The sequence below is a fragment of the Larimichthys crocea genome, chromosome VI (assembly GCF_000972845.2).
Source record: "Larimichthys crocea isolate SSNF chromosome VI, L_crocea_2.0, whole genome shotgun sequence".
Classification (NCBI taxonomy): Eukaryota; Metazoa; Chordata; class Actinopteri; family Sciaenidae; genus Larimichthys; species Larimichthys crocea.
In genome coordinates, this window is record NC_040016.1 from 26813274 (window position 1) to 26829774 (window position 16501).

General features: G+C 46.2%; 2 protein-coding genes across 5 annotated transcripts in view; both read left to right on the forward strand.

Moving 5' to 3' along the window:
- The first annotated feature begins 4681 nt into the window (after positions 1-4681).
- On the forward strand, positions 4682-8400 carry LOC113745935 (nuclear factor 7, ovary-like). Of its 4 annotated transcripts, none has more exons than XM_027279852.1 (3): positions 4682-4861; positions 5199-5389; positions 5493-8400. In XM_027279852.1, exon 3 carries the CDS (start codon positions 5510-5512, stop codon positions 6896-6898), a length of 1389 nt encoding a protein of 462 aa, XP_027135653.1. In that variant the 5' UTR covers positions 4682-4861; positions 5199-5389; positions 5493-5509; the 3' UTR covers positions 6899-8400. The 4 variants fall into 4 exon arrangements, with proteins under 4 accessions (XP_027135653.1, XP_027135654.1, XP_027135655.1 ...); XM_027279853.1 differs by having other exon boundaries at positions 5213-5389; XM_027279854.1 differs by having other exon boundaries at positions 5294-5389.
- Positions 8401-11184: 2784 nt separating this feature from the next.
- Positions 11185-16501, forward strand: part of mmp24 (matrix metallopeptidase 24) — a 47393-nt gene continuing 42076 nt past the window's right edge. The window contains exon 1 of the mRNA XM_010753307.3: positions 11185-12259. Within this exon, the coding sequence (XP_010751609.2) occupies positions 11897-12259 (363 nt within the window). The 5' untranslated portion in view covers positions 11185-11896. The remainder of the gene's footprint in view (positions 12260-16501) is intronic.

Here is a 16501-nt window from a genome sequence, read left to right on the forward strand (position 1 = left end):
TCGTCTAGTCTACAAATATTTTCGCTACACTTCCCAGTTATACTTTTACTAACCGACCTGAATCACACTAGTGAACTGTCCAGGGTTTTGGGCCGGCTAAACCACCTCCCAGAGGGTTTTTATCAAATTCGCGGTTGCCGAAATCCTTTTTCCTTGACTTCCATCGTGCTAACTCACGGCCGCCAGGTAACCCGCAGAGTGTCAAACTGCCGAGCTAACGGTACTTGTGTGTAAGGCGTCTGCCTTTTAGACAAATAATATATCGAAAGTTTTAAAACCATTTAAGTCTTACCTACCATCACTCCCCCTACGCGTTGTGCCACGACGCAGTAAAAACGATGGAGAGTAAGCTAAATTTAACGACCGTCCCCAAAAACAGCAAGCACAGCACAACAACCTTCCCCCACACAGACCACTCGGTCGGGCAACCAACACAGCAGACATCGCAGGACGTCAAACGGCCCACCCACAGAACACAAGACGGCAAAGGGCTCACCTTGGGATAGAGGGGAAATCAGAGCCGCTGTCCAGCTGCGTCACGGCCAGCAGAAACACGTCCTGTCGATTCGTGACCCATTCTGTAGGATCCTGTTCGTGACGCCATTCTGTAGTGTTTTTCGGTGGTGATGGTGATGTTTGAAGAGAAGTTCCGCCAACACCGTCTTAGTTTGTATACAGCGTTTATTACAACAAGTTCGTACCGTACAAGTAAAAACGTACTTGGAGAGCTCCTGGCCGAATGATGAGAGAACCCTCCTGAACTATACAGGGCAAGCTCTTATATACCATGGGGGAGCTTCCAGAACATGCATTTCAAATAAACATGTTTATAACTCTTGTGTCCATAAAAGGGCCAGGGAAAGATGAGAGCCTCTTCTCCTGGGATGCCCCAACAAATGGCTCTGTGTGCATAAAGGCCCGAGAAAGAGGAAGAGACGCCTCCCAGAGTCTCCCACCAATGGCCCTGTGGTCATACAAGGCCCGAGAAAGAGGGAGAGACTCCTTTCTCAGGGCATCCCAACAATGGCTCTTTTGATCTCTTGGCTAATCTCTCCTCAACCTTGTAAATGGAGATAGACACAGGATAAAAACACCATTTGGGACCCGAAGTACTTTCTATCTAAATTACCTCAAAGTTCAGATGACCTTAAGATATCCTAGTGACAACCAAGTATCTTATGTAACCAGATATAGTCAAAATTACTATGTTAGTAGAGAACTATGCATCTATGTGGCAGACACCTCAGTAGTGCACAGGTCACCACAGTTAGTGTGGTAAAGAGTAGGTCACCGACAGTTAGTGGGGTAAAGAGTAGTGAACAGTGTCACCGACAGTTTTAGGTGGGTAAGTAGTAGGAACAGGTCACGAAGTTAGTGTGGTAAAGAGTAGTGAACAGTCACCGACAGTTAGTGGGGTAAAGAGTAGGTCACCGACAGTTAGTGGGGTAAAGAGTGTGCACAGGTCACCGACAGTTAGTGTGGAAAGAGTAGGTCACCGACAGTAGTGGGGTAAAGAGTAGTGAACAGCACGACATAGTGTGGTAAAGAGTGTGCACGGGCCCCGACAGTTTAGTGGGGTAAAGAGTAGTGAACAGTCACCGAGAGTAGGTGGGGTAAAGAGTAGTGACAGGTCACAGACAGTTAGTGTGGTAAAGAGTAGTGAACAGGTCACAGACAGTTAGTGTGGTAAAGAGTAGTGAACAGGCCACCGACAGTTAGTGGGTAAAGAGTATGAACAGGTCACCGACAGTTAGGGGTGGTAAAGAGTAGTGAACAGGTCACAACAGTAGTGGGGTAAATAGTAGTGAACGGTCACCGACAGTTAGTGTGGTAAAGAGTAGTCACCGACAGTTAGTGTGGTAAAAGTGAACAGTCACCGACAGTTAGTGTGGTAAAGAGTAGTCACACCGACAGTTAGTGTGGGGAAGAGTAGTGGAACAGGGTCACCGACAGTTAGTGTGGTAAAGGAGGTAGGTACCCGACAGTTAGTGGGTGTAAGAGTAGGTCCCGACAGGCCGCACAAGCTCACAGTCCAAGCGGGCCGACACGATCCACAGCTCACACACACAGCAGGCAGGATGCAGGTCCTACGTAGTTCACAGGCGCTTTGCTTCCCTCCTTAATGCCGTCAAAACATCCGTCTCCTTCTCCTAAATTAAATACACAAGCTAAATGCCAAGTCCACATGCTACTTCAGGCCAATTTAGCCTTAGCCCGAATTAACCAAACGTGTATACAGAGCAGCGAGCAAGCTAATCACATATGGCGCTAGGTTGAAGCTAACGGCTAATCGCGGTTAGCATTAACAGTTCGTTTTATACTGTACAGCTTAGTTACCGTTTTCAAAAACACTCATATGGTCATAATTACCTCTCGGTTAGTCACAAAGTTCTTTACATCAGGTACACTGGCCGTTCCCCATAAAAATATGAACTCTGGTCCATCAATCACTCCAACACGGACTCGGTCAAGTTAACTCGTCTCCCGCCTCTCGTCGCTCTGTCCCGCCCCCTCACCCACAGACTGCCCTGCGATTGGCCAGAGGTACCAGAGCGCTGCACATGCCAATACCGTCAAAGCAATGAATGATTGACAACCCACAAAACAAGTAATAATACAGTGAGCCTAAATAACACACAATGTCTCATATCTTACCAACACTATGAAATGAAAGAGCATAACTTGTATTTTAACAGATCATTTCTTTTGCATTTTTAAATTGTTCTGCATTTTAACCATATTTATAAACTTTCACCCACTTCAATACATAATGAACTTTTATGAATTGGGAATATTTGTTATCAAAACAAATCAATTTATTCAGCAAGGGCTACAATAATAATAATACATTTTATTTAAAAGCGCTTTTCAAGGTACCCAAAGACACTTTACATAAGAAGAACATCAAATCATCAAAACAATATGAGATAGTACACTAAAAACACAATAGACTGAGCTAAACACTAAAAACAATGTTAAAAAGTTGTTTCTGTCAGAGATTTGAAGGTGAGCAAGTCAGTGCAGTCACGGATGTGTTTGTGGAGAGAGTTCCAGAGGGAGGAGGCAGCTGCAGAGAAGGCTCTGTCGCCCCAGGTTCGGTGCTCGGTCCTGAGTGGTGGAGGCAGGAAGTTAGCATCAGATGAACGGAGGCTGCGGGATGGATTGTGGTGATGGAGCAGGTCAGTGACGTAGGAAGGCGTCTGGTTATGGAGGCTTTGTGTGTGAGGAGGAGGATTTTGAACTGAATACGAACTGGGAGCCAGTGGAGTTTCTGGAGGACTGGAGTGATGTGGGTGAGCAGACGAGCAGCAGAGTTTTGGATGTACTGTAGTTTATTTAAAGTTTTGGATGGTGTTCCGTAGAGGATGCTGTTGCAGTAGTCAATTCTAGAAGTGATGAAGGCGTGAATGAGGGTTTCAGCAGCGGGGAAGGACAGTGATGGGCGAAGTCGGGCTATGTTCTTGAGATGGAAGAAGGCAGATTTGGTTGATGTGATGTTCAAAGGAGAGGTTATTGTCAAAGATGACGACACAGGAAGATTGCGACCGTGGGGGGATGGAGACAGGGTGGAGTTGTCGATGTTGAGGCGGAAGCAGTCAAGGATCCCTATGGTGGCCAGGGATAACGACACATTAAAGAGATGGTGGAAAGGTGCGAAATCTGCTGCCAGCATGCACAGACAAAGACAGAGCCTTTAATGACCACACCTCTACCAGCACGACCATGGCAAAAAGTGGCCGCTGATATCTTTCAGTGGAAAAATGGACATTATATCGTGGTGGTGGACTACTACTCGTGATACATTGAAGTGGCAAACCTCCCGACCCTGACAACGGCTACAACTGTGGAGCAGTTTGCTTCCACAGACTTTGCCGTCTTTGCACAGGACTATGGTTTCAATCACACAACCAGCAGCTCTCGCTATCCACAGAGGCGAGGCGGAGAGAGCTGTCCGCACAGTTAAACAACTGCTCAACAAAAGTCCAGACCCTCAGAAAGCTCTTTTGGCTTACAGAGCTACATTACTGGCTCACGGGCTGAGTCCGGCGCAGCTGCTGATGGGGAGGAGGATACGATCAACAGTTCCTACAACTCCCAGGTGGATTAGAACAGCGCAGACCACAGCTACTGTTCAGGGACCTGCTTCAACACCAAGGTCTTACACTGTGGAAACAGACCAAGGGAGCCTAAGAAGAAACAGGGCTCACCTAACAGTGCTACCTGAGAGAAATCTGCCCTGTCCTGATGTGACAGAGACTCTCCCAAGTCAACCAGAGTCAGCTGAAACAGTGACCAGGTCGGGAAGAGTTTCCCGCCCACCAGATAGATTGGACTTATGAACATTCTAGTTTACCAGAGTGTTCCCAGAGAAAAAAAAGGTGTATGAATGTATGGAGTTTGTCATTGTTCTGAAAAAATAAATAAATTAATAATTATAATAACCGAGTGTTATGTTGGATACGGATGTTATGAATATCAGTTGAACATGCCCAGTTATGAGAACCTTGTGATTAAGATTGAAGTTACTATCATTTTGGAATTATTTCATTTTGGAACAGTTCAATCTTAAAAGTAAAGAAAAGAGGTTTACAAGCTGAAAGAGGGGGTGTAGAGATGTTCAGTGCATTAACACATATGGTCAAGAGGTGGCGCTGGAGAGACACGAGTAAAAGGAAGTTGTGTCGCGTAAACCTGGAGTCTGCTTTCATGCATGAACACTAACACAACAAAGTGACATCAGGCAGCCTGTCAGTAAACTGTCCAACAGATTCACCTTCAGTGATCTACATCAGACTGCTGTTGGACCCGTGGACTCGTGTTGGACCTTCTTGTGCCGTACCTGGACAGCCGGGATAAAAAGGTAACTCTGCATCATGGTACATTCAGTGTTCTGTTTCTGCTTTTCACGCCTCACAAACACATTTCACCGTTTAGCTGCAAGTTAGAGGAAGTGTGGGACTCACCACGACTCATTTCCTGTTTGAGAGTAAACTGAGTGCATGCCTTTATTTAACTTTGGAGAGTTTTCATAGATTTACTCCATCAGCATTCAGGGAAACTTTTCAGCATTGACTGTTCTCAATGAACTCAAGGTGAGAGGTGTGTTTGACTCTACATGGGATCAGTGTTTTAACTCCTGAAAGAGTTTCACTCTTCACTAAAGTCAGTTCGACGGTCTCACACGTTCACTCCTGCAGCCTCTGTGTTACAGGAAGTGTGACGAAGCTCCACCCCTCAGCTGAGGACAGAAATGAGACAAACCAGGAAACAGTTTTTATCGTCTGTTTTTCAGTCCGTGTCTCTTCACTGAGTGAGTTCAGCTACAGGAGAGAAAAGTGGGAAACTCCAACACTGCTGCTTCAAGCTGCTGACGCTCCACACACTGAATGTGAGTTTGACTAAAAACTGAACTCAAAGGAAATCTCAGTGAAGTTCGTAGAGGAGGGAGGGGAGCCATGACTGACTGTACTTTCTGTCTGTTGTGTTTTCAGCTTCACTCAGAGACTAAATGGCTTCCAGATCAGAGGAGGATCTCTGCTGTCCGGTCTGTCAGGAGGTCTTTAGAGATCCTGTTGTTCTGTCATGTAGCCACAGCTTCTGTAAAGACTGTCTGAAGAGCTGGTGGACAGAGAAACCAACACGAGAGTGTCCAGTTTGTAAGAGAAGATCTTCAAAGGATGAACCACCTTTAAACCTTGCATTAAAGAACCTTTGTGAGGCCTTCTTGTTGGAGAGAGATCAGAGATCTTCAGAGGCTCTCTGCAGTCTGCACTCTGAGAGACTCAAACTCTTCTGTCTGGACCATCAACAGCCGGTGTGTGTCGTCTGCAGAGATTCAGAACAACACAGCGACCACAGATTCAGACCCATCGATGAAGCTGCACGACAACACAAGAAGAACCTTCAGGAAACTCTGGAGCCCTTAAAGGAGAAGTTAAAGGTTTTTGAAGAAGTTAAAGTGAAGTTTGATCAAACAGCAGAACACATGAAGGTCCAGGCCCGACGCACAGAGAGGCAGATTAAGGATCAGTTTAAGAAGCTTCACCAGTTTCTAGAAGAGGAAGAGGAGGCCAGGATGGCTGCACTGAGGGAGGAAGAGGAGCAGAAGAGTCAGATGATGGAGGAGAAGATGGAGGCTCTGAGCAGAGAGATAGCAGCTCTTTCAGACACCGTCAGAGCCACAGAGGACGAGCTGAGAGCTGAAGACGTCTCATTCCTGCACAACTACAAGGCTGCAGTGCAAAGAGTCCAGCAGCGCCCCCTGCTGGATGATCCACAGCTGCCCTCAGGAGCTCTGATAGACGAGGCCAAACACCTGGGCAACCTGACCTTCAACATCTGGAGCAACATGAAGGACATGGTCTCCTACACTCCTGTGGTTCTGGATCCAAACACTGCTGCTCCAAACCTGATCCTGTCTGAAGATCTGACCAGTGTGAGACGAGGAGAGAAACAGAAGCTTCCTGACAATCCAGAGAGGTTTGATAATTATTACCGTGTTCTGGGCTCTGAAGGATTTAACTCAGGGACTCACAGCTGGGATGTCGAGGTTGGAGACAGTAGAGTCTGGACTCTGGGTGTGTTAGCAGAGTCTGTCCAGAGGAAAGGACTCATACAGTCTGGATTATGGGTAATGTGTTTATATAAAGGTAAATACTCAGCACGATCACCATCAGATCCACTCACTGCTCTCCAAGTCCAGAAGAAGCTCCAGAGGATCAGAGTGAATCTGGACATGAACAGAGGAAAACTGTCGTTCTCTGATCCTGATACAAACACACACATACACACCTTCACACACACTTTCACTGACAAGATGTTTCCATTCATTAACACTGTGGATGAACTGAAGATATTACCACATAAAGTCAGAGTGACAGTGGAACAGAGCAGTTAGAGACAAAGAGGATGATTATATTTATGTTTATTAGCTGCTCCTGCTGTCTCATTATTCCAAAGAAGTTTATTTTTCTTTCAGTTCTTGTTTTTTATTGTTTTTATTTTCTTTTTCTTGTTATTTAGTTTGACAAAAATCTTTTTGTTTCTATCGTCGACCTTTTTAATGTGTAAAATGATTTCACTTAGTTTCTGATCTTTATGTTTGGTTTGTTCAGACTTTTCTTTTTTATCAATACTCTGTCATTTTAAATTGTTGATTTTTTATTATTTTGACTTGTGTGTGTGGAGCCATGATATCTGTATTCTGTGATTTTAAATATTTGCACCATTCTTAGAGACGATGAGATTATCATAATCAATATTTTTTGTCTCTGTTGAACAACATGAATTTAGTTTCATCTGCATAAAGAACTTGTTTATGGTTATTGAATACAACTTGTAATTCAGCAAAGCAGTGCTTAAAGAATTGAACAGAATAATGTTTAACATCCACATATCAGTACAAAATGGTGTCATCAGCATAAAGATGTATATGACACCAACTTTGAGAAGAGACTGTATCATCTGGGCTTATGTAAAGAGTAAACAGAACAGGCCCCAGTATTGAGCCTTGTGGGACGCCTTTTACAATCTGAACAGATTCAGATGATTCATTTAAGATTTCCAGTAGCCACATACTGCTCTCTGTCCATGAGTTCATCACGTTCATCAAGTCCAAAGTCTTTTTAGACAGTGCATGATAAACTGTATCAAATGTCTTTGAAAAATGCAGAGGAACTGTTGAACGTCGTCCATTCGTCCTGAGCATGAATACCTGTTTACAGGTGCCACAAGTTGATTGGTCGACTCCAAGCAACACAGACGTGAAGCAGTTCTCAGAAACGGTGGTTATCCAACTAAATATTAGTTCAGTGATTCAAACATTTTCCAGTTCATACAGTAAAAGTTTGAGTTTGTAAAGAATGTGATTTTCTTGAGAAGCCTGATATTAATTTTTCTTCATTTTCTGTAAAGTAAAAACAAATTTCATCATTTTTTCTCCATGTTTTGATTTAGAACAGAGTGTGCAGTGTTCACAATGTATTTGCATGTATGGGAATAAAAGTCATTATAAGGACTTTGGGCTTTACTCACATTATTTTACACATTTTAAACACTGCTATTTTTAAACTGTGTATCCACTCAGTGACAGGAGCCATGATAACATTTGATCACCTGTCAGATGTCTGAACGTTACGGCTGATTGGTGTAATTCACTCGTTGAGGTAGCGATGGAGGACCGACCACCTGAGTCTGGATATCGATAACACTTCAGAATAGTTTGGTCCAAATATTAAAGTGTTAGCAGATAAATCTGAGGAGTCGTGAGATGATTAAAGAAAAAAAGAAGAAAAGTTCTGATTCACAAAATGTTCTTAAACTTTAATCTTCTGTCGGGTCTTTAAATCTTTCGGCTTCGAACAGTAACTGAGTTTAAACCACGTGATGAGTTTAGAGGTAGAAATACTCTGACGTGAGTTTAATTTGGTTGTTTGATGTTAAAAAGTCGAAGTTTGACGTGTTGACGACCTCAAAAACTTTATCAAATCAAATCAAATCAAATCAAATCAGATCAGATCAGATTTTATTTGTATAGCCCAAAGTCAAAAAGTAAAGGGAGATGTGACTGCATCTTCAACCAATACCGTGCCTGACTAGGCATAACCCTTACTGTGTAGTAAATATACTCTGACAGCCGGATGACAAACTCTGCGCTCTATTTTGAAAGAGTTTGGAGTCTAAAGTTAGCAGACACCAACAGATAGACAGGCAGACTCCAGCTGTGAGTTGGCCTACTGAACTAAATCTTCTGTTTGCAGGAAATGGAAGAAAAATAAATGTCTGGATCTGTGGAGGAGGGTGGAGGAAGCTCCTGAACATGAGTGTCTGCTGTCAATAATGAACGAGTGCAGAGCACACACGTTAAAAAGAAACTAGTTTTTCATATTAAAAACTTGGATTTAGTGTTGACGGCTATAAATATGCAGTGATCTCCCTCTACTGGTTGAAACTCGGCTATTACAACTGAATTTCACTGTTGGCTGATCTGTGGCAGTTTTCTTTACTGAGCACCCCTGACGCCCCGTCCCCTCATAAAACACCAGCGTCTCCTGACTCCACAGACTGTGATCTGCTGCGTAGCCCCTAGTCTTAGCTAACATGACAGAACACGTAACGTAACCACAAAGGAAACTTCTCAGAAACCTCAGGTAATGTTGGTAAGATGTCCCTGCAGGGACATCACGGAGACTACGTCCAGGTTTTAGACAGTCTGTGGGGACGTCACAGAGACTACGTCCAGGTTTTAGACAGTCTGTGGGGACGTCACGGAGACTATGTCCAGGTTTTAGACAGTCTGTGGGGACGTCACGGAGACTACGTCCAGGTTTTAGACAGTCTTACTTTGTATTACATTGAAAGGATGTAAACGAATCGAAGATCTGGCCAATGATATCAAAGAACAACTGGGACAACGTGTGGAGTCCTGGGAGCCTTTTCAATCGCAGTGAATTAAAGCACAGACGTTTCCGATACAACGAAATTGCTGATTTTCATCCGAACAGTCACGGAGAACTTTGAAATAGGCGCGGAGCTGATAAGCTTGGAGAGTATCAAAGACAGAACAGGAGGAGTCGACATTTGTGATGCTGTGTGTCGCAGTCTCCATGCATACAATGTGAAGCTGCCGTCTACGGTCGGTGTCACAACAGATGGAGCAATGGCAACGGTCGGGAGAAAGACAGGTGCCGTGTTGCTGCCAACAACAGAGGTGAGAAACTAATCAAATATCCAAGAAGTCCTCGCTGCTCAAACGCTTGAAATGCAACAAGTCATGGACATTGTTGTGAAGACCAGAGGTTTGAATCACCGCGAGTTCAAGACTTTTCTGGAGCAATCAGAGGCAGATTTTGGTGACGCCATACACAGAGGAAAGAAATAAGAGAGTTCATGGAGTCAAAAGGACGAGATGTGACACAGTTAAGTGACACTAAATGGCTCCGTGACCTAGCGCTCCTTATTGACCTGAATACTGAAGACACAGATGGGCGCCACGTTTTACGTCACCAGTGTTCAGACAAGATTCATAACCTCATAAAAAAGCTCAGAGAGGAATTCGACCACGGCTTCTCTGACTTCAGGGACCACGAGAAGTCATTCAACCTCTTCCAAAATCCTTTCTCATGTGTCCCCGAGGACGAGCAGAAATGCAGTTTGAGCTCATCGAGGCCGGAGCAGCATATCGTGACAAGAACCTCATCGAGTTCTACAAAGGACTTTCTCCATCCAGTTATCCTGCACTCCGCCAACATGCTGTCAGAATGATCTCTACATTTGTGAGAAGACCTTCTCCACCATCAACAAATCCAAGATGGAGCCGCAGGTGGCACAGTGTGTGTGAAACCGATGCAGGATGACTTCAACAGTGAGAGGCAGAAGGGATTCGAACACACGGCAGAAATGTAGAACCGAATTGACGCTGGTCACGTCAGTGCAGGGCGACTTTCTTTAGCCCGAATCCACAAACTTTAAATTATGAATGACTGAGTATTGATTCATAATGCATTCGTCCTCAGGTGGCCTCGTATGTTCATGAGGAAAAGTTCATCAGGATCTCAGGAATCAGGAGGGAACACCCCTCAGGGCACGGTGCTCTCCCCCTTCCTCTTCACCCTCTACACCACCCACTGCCACATCCAGAAGTTCTCTGATGACACAGCCGTCGTTGGATGTGTTTCTGAGGGATCAAGCTGGAATACAGGACGGTCATCAGAGACTTTGTCAGCTGGAGTGAGCTCAACCAGCTTCAGCTGAACACCTGCAAGACCAAGGAGATGATCGTCGACTTCAGGAGGAGAACATCTCCCTTCCAACCAGTGAACATCCAGGGATCGGACATAGAGGTGGTGCAGAGCTACAGATTCCTGGTGTTCACCTCAACAACAAACTGGACTGATGACACCCATGCTCTCTACAAGAAGGGCCAGAGTCGCCTCCACCTGCTGAGCAGACGAAGTCCTTCAGAGTGTGCAGGGCTCTCCTCAGGACCTTCTCTGACTCTGTGGTGGCCTCAGCCTCCTTCATGCCGTGGTCTGCTGGAGAGGAGCAGACTCAACAGACTGATCAGGAGAGCCAGCTCTGTCCTGGACTCTGGACTCCACAGAGGAGGTGGAGGAGAGGAGGAAGTTAGCTCAGCTGACCTCCATCATGGACAACACCTCTCACCCTCTACATGACACTGTTGGTCTCTGAGCAGCTCCATCAGCAGCAGACTGCTACACCCACGGTGTAAGAAGGAGGTTCAGCAGGTCCTTCATCCAACACAACACCTGCACCACCTGCTCATGGTGTAGTCTCTGTCTTTCAACACCACCACTGCTCACCATGGCTTTTATAATACACTTATTTATTTTTTATCTGTATTTATTTCTCCATCCGACCATGTGCAGTATTACTTCTATCTTCCCAGCTTTAGTGTTAGTTAGCTAGTTTAGTTTCTTATTTGCTGAAGCACTTTGTTTCTGTTGTTCTTTGGTCTGTTGTTCTTTGGTCTGTTGTTCTTTGTTTCTGTTGTTGTTTGGTCTGTTGTTCTTTGTTTCTGTTGTTCTTTGGTCTGTTGTTCTTTGGTCTGTTGTTCTTTGTTTCTGAACTTCTGTCGTGCATCCCACCTCGCTGCTGACAGACAGACGAACCTCCTCAGTGTGTCGCTGCACTCTTTCATCACATTCTGGAGAAATAACACCCAGAGCCTCCTGCAGCTGCAGCGCTCCCTGTGCTGGCAGAGCGCAACTGCAACAACATCCATCACCTCCTCCTCCATCTCTCCATCTCTCTCTCTCCGTCCCTCCCCCTTCTCCTCCTCAGTGATACCCGAGCGGACCGACCGACCAACCTGCGCCCGCGCTGCCTGTAGCCAGGCTTCCCCAGCTGTTCCGCCGCGCCTCAGTGAGTCTGCGCAATGGGCTCCCGTCAAGTGGAGGAGACCAATCGCGCTCCAGCTCAGAGAGACAGAGAGAGACAGCACAGGAGGAGGAGGAGCAGGAGGAGCAGTGAGAGCGGAGGGGATGAAGCAGGAGCACACGGGCTGACTCCTCCGGTAAACAAGCGAGCAACACGAGCCTGGAAATCACCGGCGGACAGCGGAGGGGGGGATTTCGGGGACACGGCCATGGCGACGGGAGGAGGTGGAGGAGGAGGAGGTGGAGGAGCGAGGCGGAGGAGGAAAACGGGGCTCCCGGGATTGTGCTGGAAAACCTGCTACTTTCCCATTTTGTTCTGGGTCGTCTCGGTGTGCGGGGAGGAGAAGACGCTGATCGTGGAGGTAGGCGGTGCGCGCGCGCGCACACACACACACACACACGGAAAGTGTGAGGCATGTGAGCGGTGTGTGTGTGTGCGTGTGTGTGTGTGTGTGTGTGTGTTTATCTCCACCCTAACGTTCCCTGGATGCACAGGAATGAACACCTCCACCTGTACGCACGCAGCTCGTGCGCTCTGGCTGTTTTTGTTCCCGCCCTCCCCGTGAGCAGAGACAGGTGAATGAAACACGCACGAGCTGTTGACGTGAATTCATTAGCAGCAGATCAACAAGCAGAGGCGCGCGCGCCCCGGTGAGCGGCTCTCTTTTGTTTCCGGACGGCGCGCGCGCGCTGCATTCACCAAATATAAACAAACGTGGCTTTAATTGGCACATCACGAGCTCCTCCGCGAGGTCAGATAATCATCCATCACGCGCTGCTAATTACGGGTTTTTTCGTGTCTCGTGCGCACACTGCACAAACATGGAGGGTTAAAAACGCACCGACGTGCACGCGCGAAACGCTTGTCCATAAGGAGCTCTCAGGTTATCAATAAAGAGGCATCAGCATGCAGAGCGCCTCAGAGTGAACAAAGCGCCTCCACATTCAGCCTCCACCCGCTCCAAATATAGCCTGCTCCATAATTTATGGAAACGGCAGCTGAGACGGAGGAGGAGAAGAGATGGAGAAGAAGAGACAGAGGAGGAGAAGAGACAGAGGAGGAGAAGAGATGGAGGAGAAGAAGAGATGGAGGAGAAGAAGAGATGGAGCCGCTCACAGGTTCAACTTCTTTGTCCGTGAACCGATGATCTGTCGTCATCACGCCGTCGCTTTGTTGCTGCCTGATGTTTGTGCGAGTGACACTTTGACTGAAGACAAAGGAAGCGCCTGTGGCTGAGCCCGGCATGGTTCGGCCCAGCCGAGCCGAGCTGAGCCGTGCTCACTGTTGAAACCATCCCGAACACGTCGGGTTAACGTGGCCGCACACAGTTTTTCTGAAACGGTCAACGTGTTCGAGCAAAAGAATGATTTCATGTAGAGAACACACACAGTGTGTGTAGAGAAAGATGTTCACAGTTAACGGATCATTTTTATCCAGCAGCTGAAAACCTGAAGCTGTAAAACAAAGAAAACATTCTCCTGACGTGTCAGAACTCAGAGTGGACTCAGGGTCCTCGTGATCCGATCGGCTTCTTGAGTCTTTTCAGGTGCAAAGTGGATTAAATATTTATTTCTTTATGTTGAAATGAGTTCCCGTCTCTGAAGCAAACAAAAGATATCATGTGATGTTTTCCACAGAGCTGCCCAACCAATCAGAACGCTCTCTCAGCTTCAGGTTTTCAGGGTTTCTTTGTGTGCGCGGTGGAGCCACGTGGACCGTCTGAGACGCGTTCAGGTGTTGGAAAGAGTTCTGCTGGTTTGCAGCTCGTCCATTTCAGACACGACTGATCTGAAGCTCGTCAAACTTTGCAAACATGCCGAGATGTTCCGGCAGCTCCGCGGTGGAGATCTGCTGACTCTGGACATGCCTTCATGTTTTCAGCTTCACTCGGTTGGTGGACGTCATGTGACAGGATGAGCTGTGATGGTGGGACGTAATGAGGTCCACAGTTCAAAGTTTGTTTCTTCAGAGAGTCACAAACCGCTAAACGTGTTAGGAGGTTTTGTAAAGCTCGCTTCAGGAGTCGTGGGTGGCTGTTAAGACTGATCGGACATTTACTGTCAGCACCAGTCCAATCCGAAGCGTTAAATCTGTCTGAATTAATAAGAAACAAGTCGTAAAGTGAAGAGTGATCCGTCAGATATAGATGCTAACATTTGAACGTATACTTGATCCGTTACACGCTTTACTAACCGATGTGTTCGGTCTTTACTAACCGATGTGTTCGGTCTTTAATAACCGATGTGTTCGGTATTTACTAACCGATGTGTTCGGTCTACATGTTATACAGACTCGTCACAGTTAGTGTGTTCAGGATACAGTGCTGGCTGCTGTGCATTAACAATAAATCAAATATTGTTGGTGGTAAAAAATCTCAATCATCTGACTATTTAGTTTTTCCTTCAGCGAGCTCTGCACAGCTGATCCATCAGCAGTCACGCTCAGAAACATTATACGCCGCCCGGCCGGCTCGCCGTCAGGTCGGTCGTGGCGGTGTCACAGAAACACTCGGGTTTCTCAGCCTGTAATCACAGAGGAGCAGCTCAGGAGCGAGTCCGGCACAGATGGTGGGTTATCAGACGAGGAGGAGGCGTTCAGCTCTTGACTCACCGCTCCCAGCAACTGTTTACGCTGTAGGTCAGATTTCTGCGGTTCGAATATTTCAGGTTAGCCGGTTCAGACATCTGTTGTTTGTGTCATTACACGTAGATTCAGTCGATGTTGATCGTCCTGATGCTGATCAGTGATCAATCGGTTCATTGATTGGTTGACCGGTAACGAAGGACAGTGTCTGTAGATCACACAGCACTTTGGTTAATGAGGTTAATCTTAAATGTACAAATGTCCTGATGCTGTATGATTTTTATTTTGTCCTCAGTGTCCAGGCGGTTGATCTGAGCCTGTTGGACACTGAAGCATGTGGAACAGAAACAATGAGCCAACAAAGCTGAAGAACAACGAGCAGAGCAGCTTCTAACAAACATTTGCTGCTGTTCTCGTGTTCATCAGTATTTGTTGATCTGAAGCTGGATTTAAAAAAAAAATCACCTGACCCACGTTTACTCAAAGACCACAGATGCATAAAGGTCTAAAGGTCACCACTTAACACGGTCACTGGTTTACCTGAAACACCAGTACATACACAGTTACACACAAACCAGCAAACCGCTGAGCCCGGTCAGCGCTCAGCTCTGGTTCTGGCACGACGTGTGTTGTGTCGCTGTGTCACAGACCAACTCTTTATTTCTTGTTCAGCACCGCGTAGACTCAGGCAGGTCACGTACACGAAGGCAACGTAAAGGAACAAATATAGAGGCGAGTGGACGTGACGCAGAAACGGAGGACTCGGAGCGGCCGAGCCGAAAGTTCAGACCGAGAAGAGGGATCGTAACAGACCACAACTAAGACTCGTGATTTTTAAAATAAATGATTTATTCATCAGACGGCAGAGATCACAATAACGACACATAACTGATGCATGTAATGATTTTATGTAACAGCTTGAGTTGATCTGACCTGAACACCGTCTAAGAATTCAAACTGTTCTTCAGAAGTCGTCTTTGTCCTCGACTCGCTGCATGCAAACAGACAATGCTCCCATCAAACGCATCATGACAACTCCTCTGATTCACAGCTGCGAGCGTGCGGGGAAGTGTGCGTGGGCAGGCGGCGGAGACAATAGGAGGAGGGAAGTGAAGGCAGACAAATAAAGACGGAGAGACAACAATGAGGACGTCCATCAATAAAGATGGCAGAGTGTTCTGAACACGCAGCAGGTGGAGATCATAAAAATAGACGTGAGCGTGAAGTCCGGGCTCCGGTAACGTGCTCGCTTCACTCCGAAATCAGGACAAAGCTTAAAACTACGAGTAACAGCCGTGAGTTCACAGCCGCCTACACGCTCGGCTCGGATAAGTGCAGCATCGCTGGCTCATTTAGCTCATTTCTCTGGTGTAATGTCGTGTTTACAACTCCCCAGGGAGCAGCTCCTCGAGGGAGGGAAGGAGCACAGAGAGGTTTTCATCCCGTAAAACTAAAATCAACTCATATCTGACATTCATATTCATCACGGCGCTGACTTTTTACTGTCGTGTTGGCAAGTCCTCAAACTCAGAAAAAGTCCTCAGACTCTCGGAAGAGAAAATATACCGGCTTCATCAAATCCAGCCATCATATCAAATCCAGCCATAAAACTCAACACCGTGATCAAAATCTGACTTTCTGCAGAGCAAACTGTTTTATTATTATTATTATTGCTGCAATAAAGTCGGATGAGTTGCTCCATCACGCTGAAGCAGTCTGAGCGATGTCTGTTCTGCAGCAATATTTATGTTGACTCAGTAAACTGCTGCCAACTGTAGCTGCTGTTAGCTCTGTTAGCTCAGTTCGTTAGCCGGGCTGTGAGCGCCGGGTACCTCAGGTGTAAAAGGTTTTTAGACCGTCACATTTTAGCTCATAACTAATCACGGATGTACAAGATGTACCTACGTCTACGAAGCAGGTCGAGATCGAAACAAAATATTACAGGACAGTATAAGTGTTCTCATTGGTTGTCAGATTTCAATAGGGTTAAATGTTTCTAGATTTATTTAATGAATAAAAA